At 50.9% G+C, this 6,910-nt stretch overlaps 1 protein-coding gene across 1 annotated transcript; it reads right to left on the bottom strand.

The window, feature by feature from the left end:
- Positions 1-235: 235 nt before the first annotated feature.
- Positions 236-5,637, bottom strand: LOC120640070 (tyrosine decarboxylase-like). Its single transcript, XM_039915962.1, has 2 exons — positions 5,023-5,637; positions 236-253 (listed from the first exon to the last, which is right to left on the bottom strand). The coding sequence occupies exons 1-2, from the start codon at positions 5,635-5,637 to the stop codon at positions 236-238; spliced, it is 633 nt and encodes a 210-aa protein (XP_039771896.1).
- Positions 5,638-6,910: the final 1,273 nt, after the last annotated feature.

The following is a 6,910-nucleotide window of genomic DNA, read 5'->3' as shown; positions in this document are numbered from 1 at the left end:
CAGTCTGGGTCACAGCGAGCCCCATATCAACAACAATGGGGGTATAGGCCACCGCAACAATAGTGGGGATATAGGCCACCTCAATACCCACAGATGCCGGGGGTAGCCAGACCTCCTGTTCCTCAGCAGAACGTGCAGAAAATGTGGGTGCAGCAGCCGGGGGCACGTCCAAGTATGCCTCCATGCTACAACTGTGGGAAGGTTGGGCATTTCGCACCTGACTGCCAGATACCGCCTAAGCAAGATCAGAATTCTACCCAACAGAATCATAATCCGAAAGTGGCCCATTTCAAGCCAGGACAGGTGCACTACACTACACTTGAGGGTATTCCAGAGGGAGCTCTAGTGATGGCGGGTACATTTTTGGTGAACGATCACCCCGTTACTGTATTATTTGATTCTGGGGCATCTCATACATTTATTAGTAGGGAGTGTGCAATTAGACTTGGGCTGGAAATAGAAAACATGCCAAGCGCATACAATATTCATTCACATGGGGGCCAATTGATCACCAACCAAATTGTCAGACGAATACCTTTACAGTTATAAGGAGAAATCTTTACCACACACCTTATAGTTTTGCCAACTCAAAAAGTGGATATTATACTTAGCATGAATTGGATGGAAGAGAGAGTTCTTTTGGACACTCCTTCTCATTCTGTGCACATGAATTTTTCTATCCACTGTTCTTTGACTTTGCATCTTAGAAACAATGAATCATTAACCCATACGGTGAACCACGCCGAGGGCAAGAGTCTGGCTGACATACCAGTGGTGTGTAAATATCCAGATATTTTTTCTGATGATTTACCAGGCATGCCACCTGATCGTAATGTGGAGTTTGCGATTGAATTGCAACCGGAAATGACACCAATTTCCCGAAGACCCTATCGTATGCCACCTAATGAATTAGCAGAGCTGAAGAAGCAATTACAAGAGTTGCTTGATAAAGGGTATATCTGTCCTAGTACTTCACCTTGGGGTTGTCCGGCAATCTTTGTTAAAAAGAAAGATCAGACCCTCAGGTTATGTGTGGACTACAGACCCTTAAATGCTGTCACTATCAAAAATAAATATCCACTTCCCCGGATTGATATTTTGTTTGATCAGCTAGTCGGGGCCAAGGTATTTTGTGTAAATCATCAGTACTGCCTCACTTCGAAAGTACATGACACCATCTCACCTCCTGGGGCAGTCGAGTGGCCGCGGAGAATTGGGGATGTATATTTTACTTTTGGTGGTCTCTCGTAGGGCTCGGCTGACCATATGATGGTGGGGCGGTCCTGTAGTTCGAGGTGGGGAGGGAAATGGTTGGCTCGTATGGTGTGACGGGGCAATTACGTGCCGTGTTGGTTAGGTCCACCTTGCAAGGTTAAATCGGTTCGATTCGCCATCAATCGCTCTCGGATATGAGCACCTTGATCGCAGCACCGCATCGTAGTAATGAGATGGAATATAAATGATATATGAGGATGACTACTCTGAATTGTTATTTGATACTCTACCATGTTTGCTCTAGATAGGCGAATCTTAGCGGATGGTTAAGCTATATAGAATTTTGAGCTAAAATATTACAAATAAGGATCCACTTTTAGATGCTTTTTAGCAAAACAAACCTATCAGCCAATGCCTTGTATGTCTAGATAGTGGGCTAAGTATACCCATAGTCGGGTAAGCCTTGCTGAGTATTAGTTGCTCAGGGTTTGTTGCCATATTTATTTCAGGACCTACTGATATAGATTTCTGCCCTTGCTACGCCAAGTTCATCCGCCTTGACGCAGAGGGGTGGGAAGTTGATGGACCAGATGCGTAGTCCCTGGAGGATAGCCGGATTGCACATTTGAGGGCTGAATGTGCAATCTGTCACTTTTGTGCCGTTTGCCGGTCTGACCGGTTCGACCGGTCAGGTATACCGATCTGACCGGTTGTATATATAGTTGTGAATTTGGTTTCCACTGGACTTGGTTTTAAAAATTGTGGATTTGTAAATTATTTATGTACTCCAACTCGGTTTGTAAAACTTGTAAATTATTTGTATAATTGAACTTGGTTTGTAAAACTTAGTGGATCATACTATGTAATGGGTTGGTATTTGTATTTTCAAGAATTTGTCGTGCTTGTACCATCTGCGCTCACCTTCGCGTAAGACTACCGGCGTTGTTTCGATCGGGCCGTGAGTTGAAAAAGAACTGTCAAATTAAACCATTAAGTTAATGCGCCTGATGTGTTCAAATGATGGCCATTACGCTTAATTTCGAGTTTTAATTTGGTGGTTCCGTCGCAGGATCGACCGGCGGCGCCTCGTGTGGGGGCTAAGAGCATCTTCAGCAGATTACTCATACTCCATAGCCAAAACAATATTCTCTCTATTACCAATAACTACTCTTATATTTTTGGTTATGGTTGCTGCAGCAGACTACCAAAATCCAATCACCAAGAATATAATGGAGGGAGGGAAAATCCCCTTCATTTAGATGAAAGAAAGGTGTGTTTTGGTGATTACCAAAAACTTTTAGGTAATAGGAATTGAATTGGTAATCTACTGGAGCACCTCTAATCATTAAAATATCAACTTTTTGGTATTGGAAAGAGGGATAGGTAATTTGTTGGAGATGCTATATGACTACTGATACGTGCGGTGCAGGTGCTGGCGTACTGCAGTATATGGACTGCATCTATCCAACGGTAGTGTGTGCGGATGCAAGGATGGGTCCCGCGCGTCAGCCGAGATACTATACTATACGGCGTGGAGGAGAAAGCCTGAGAGCAGCTGGTCGCTTTCCAGTCGACACGTCACGGAGGGAGGGAGGACGCCCGACCCGAGCCCTGGCCTTGCAGTCTCGTCGTTTCCCCACGTGGCTCTCGCTGCGCGTGGGCCGCGCCAGCCGGCCGCCCCGTCGCTGGGCCGGTTTTCCCCAGTCCGCGGCCGTGGGATACATGGCCTGTCGTTCCTCGAGGGTCCGGCCTGCTAGATCATCGGTCTGCTAGCACCCTCCACCTCACAGCTGTTTGAGCCGCACGCCGTCTCTTGCGCCTCCCCCAGCCGTCGACGCCGAAGCGACCCCCCCCCTTGTCTCCCCCCACGAGCGAAGCCTCCTGCCACGCCCGCCGTCTCCTACGTTGCCCGTGGTAATCCCCTCGCGTGCCTAGCTTCCCCAAATGCCACAGCCTCTCCCTCATGAGCTTGCAAGAAGCATCAATGGCCGCCGTCGTCTTTGCCTTGCCGCACATCCTTCGTTCACGCTCAGCCAAGCAAACCGAGCCCACCAACGGATCCACGGCATCCGAGTGCTCCGCAGTCCACCGGAGCCCCGTTGCCGACGCTGTATAAATACATAGAGCCTACGGACCCATGTGAGAAGACCAAGAATACTGAGGGTTTATTTGCAAAGCACAAGACTCATGTGAATAGTGTAGAAAAAGCAGCGGGTTTATTTCTGGAAAGTCTGGGGGCTATGCGCAAAGTTACCTTTACCTTTTTCTCGGTTTCCTTTTTCTGTTTCAGAAAATGTCCTAGAACTTAGAAAAATCATAGTATATCATGGGAGTGTTGGAAAAATATGAAACCAATTTTGTTGGATTCCTGAGATCTAGATCTATCCATTTATGGCACTGGTTTACTGTCTAGATAACTACTTTGCATCCTGTGTTGGTCCCCTTGCTCCAAGTCTTCTTCTAACTCCCCCTTTGCATCCTACGTTCCCCACAGGCGTAGCTGTTGTGCGTCGCCAGCTGCGACCGGTGGTGCTCTTGGTGACCTTCCTTTTTGTTGCTGCTTCTATTGCGGGTTTCCACTTCGTGCACCTAATTATAATCGCTCCGTTTGCTCCAGTGAGTGTTGTTTCGCAAGGCAGAAGCCCAACACCAGCCTTCCGGCGCGGCATAGACAGAGGTGGAGCTGCCGAACATAGCACCAGCGGCGGAGCGCGTTGGTTCACCTAGTTAGGTAGATTAGCCATGGCTCCGCCGATGCGCGGACGCGCGGGGAGTGGGCGAGGCGTGTGAACACCACACATCTTGTTTGTTTCCGCTTCTCTCGACCACATTTAGATTATAAGCCTTATCTCTTTTCACTGCTCGAGTTCAAATCTATGACGCGGCATACCATAGAAGTGAAGATAAGCGAAATAATAAGCAGAGTGTTTGGTTTTGGTGGAATTATCGTAGTACCAATAAGCCGATAATCGGAAACAGACACGATCCACGTTCCATGGTTTAACGCAGCTTTTTTTTTCGTAAAAAACAAAAGAATGTTGCAGCTTTTTGTTTGGGAAGGAAAGGAAATGGCTTCCGGTTTCGATGGGGAGTTAATTTCTTAAATGCCATTAAAATTTATACCAATCCTTTCAATGCCACTGAAAATTAAGCTATCCCTTTGTTGCCATCAAAATTTAATGTTTTATCTCTTCAATGCCATTCCGTTCTATTATGCTGTTAACATAACAGAAGCTGCTACGGACCCCACGTGTAAGTGAAAGGGAGGAGTAAGGCCATCGTTTTTACCCCCTTCTTGATTTACCATGGACAGGTCATGGTCGGCGGCGTGGCGAGCTGCCTCCACTGGCGGCGAGGCCGGCGGCTGGTGGCAGTACGGCGCAGGCCCGCGGCCAACGCACTCAGGGGAGGCGGCGGCGCGGCCTGGGGCGGCACAGGGGCGGCCAGCAGCGGGCGATGGCTTGGCGATAGCGGCGGCACCCAAAACCGAGCGTGGAAACTACGGGGACGTGCAAGAACGAGGAAAGCATGAGCTTCACTGCATCACCTAGGGTCGATTTGAGCCATTGGACAAAGGAAACGGTGGCCGGATGATGGAGTTCCACTGTGGACGCATCTTGAACGGTAATGGAGGCCGACGACCGGGAAATCCTCTATTCCCAGCGAGGTGGGGGTCGGGGCTCGGGTCTGAGGGCTCGTGGAGGGAGTTAGGGAGGTAAAGGAGCTTCGAGTGCGAGAGATTTGAAATTCATGGAGGGAACTGCGCAGATTTCGCCGGCGAAGACGAGCTGCTCGAGCTCCGTCAACGGTGGCCGCCGGCGCCGCCGTGCCAATGTCGGCGAGCTTGGAGCCCCGCGCGGCGACGAGGGCGCAGAGGATGGCCTCGCACGTGGTGCCGAGAAGCGTGCGACCGCCGCCGCAGAACAGCAGGGTCTCGGGCAGGTGGAGCGCCTTGCCGAGCCAGTCGACGACGACCATCTCGAGCTCCGTGGCGGCCGGCGAGGCGGCCGACGTGAAGGGGACGATGTTGATGCCGGCCGTGAGGGCCTCGCCGAGGGTGGCGACGGTGCTGCTGGACGCTGGGAAGTGTGTCAGCTGGCGAGGGCTCTGCCAGTGCGTCAGGCCGGGCAGGATGAGGTCGCGGACGTCCCGCAGCGCCGCGCCGAACGCGTCCAACTCCGGCCGTGACGGCGCGTCCGCGGGGAGCTGGCGGCGCAGGAAGGCGGGGTGGACACTGGTGGGGTGCACGGGGTAGTCGCCCATGCGGGCGTAGTAGTCGGCGATGAAGTCGAGATGACCTGGTGGGCTGGTGGCCCTGCCGGCGGAACTCGTCAGGGTCGAGGAACCTGGCGTTGTTCTATGGCTGCGCGGTTCCTGTTTCCATAGGGAGGACGACGTCGTTCTGTGCGGCGCCAGCGCCATTGTTTTTTTGTTTTGATGAAAGCCAGCGCCATTGTTTTTGTTTTGATGTACGTAGTAGTGGCGCCGTGGACACGGACCGGGAGTCGCGCTCCCCGCGCGATGATGGGGGCCATGGACACGGACCGAGCGCGACGACAATGGCCACGGCAGGCACACGTCCTCCGCGGCCGTTGGGGCCGCCGTGCCCGACGCTAGTCTATTCGGGTTTGCGGCCGAGACGCGGCGCAACATGGCGTGCTCTCGCTCTGGCTTGCAGCAAGAAGAAGGGGCAAAAAGAAAGCGTACTCTCTTTCACTTACATGTGGGGTCTGTGGCAGCTTCCGTCATAATAACAGCAGAATTTAACGGAATGGTATTGAATAGATGAAACTTTTAATTTTGATGACAATGAAGGGATAACTTAATTTTTAGTGGCATTGAAAGAAGTAATATAAATTTTAATGGTATTCAAAGAATTAACTCTTTGATCGGGCCGCAGTTTCTGGCCTGGCGGTGGCGGCGTACATATCTCGAGCCGAGGTCATTCTTGTCTGATCTCCCGGCGGCGGTGCGAGCCATACGGCCCGTACCCAATCTACTCAACAACCCGCTGACGTGTGTTCCAAAAAAAAAACAACCCGCTGACGTGCGCGCAGGTAGGCCACGGTGCTCCATTCCAGACGGCATCTCGGGCCTCTCGGCTGGCTGCTCCACCGTGGCGCGCATGCAGGCCGTCCACGCTCGCGCGCCCTGCCTGGGTGAGCTAATTATAAACATGAGATTGAATTGTAACTTGCAAGGGTTAAAGTTTAGGCCACGTATATTTCGATGTCAATTGAAAGATTAAACATGAGTTAATTATAAAACTAATTGCGGAAGTTTAAAACTAATTCGCGAATCTAATAGGCTTAATTAATCTATAGTTAGCAAATATTTACCGTAGTACCACTTGGGCTAATTATGAACTATTTAGGTTCAATAGATTCATCTACATTTAATACTTCTAAATAGTTCCCAAACATATAGCGCTAATCGTTGAGGGAGTTGCTCATCTCCTTGTTGCTCCATGCGGTGAGCACCCAGTCATCCACCTCCACCCTGAAGGAAGTGAGCCCTGTTACAGCATCAATTTGTGGGACACATTCCTCAGTGATTTTCAAGTGAACGAATTTGAGACATTTCTTGCTTCTGATGAAGGCAATGCCGCGGCGCTGCGCCGGGCTGCCCAACTCCATCCCCCACCCATTGTTGTAGCTCGTCTCTGCTAGCGGCGAGGGGAGCGGCACGCCGTGGA

This window comes from Panicum virgatum, chromosome 7K (genome assembly GCF_016808335.1).
Source record: "Panicum virgatum strain AP13 chromosome 7K, P.virgatum_v5, whole genome shotgun sequence".
Classification (NCBI taxonomy): domain Eukaryota; kingdom Viridiplantae; phylum Streptophyta; class Magnoliopsida; order Poales; family Poaceae; genus Panicum; species Panicum virgatum.
Note: the sequence above shows the minus strand (reverse complement) of the source record. Positions and strands in the feature narration are given on the sequence as shown.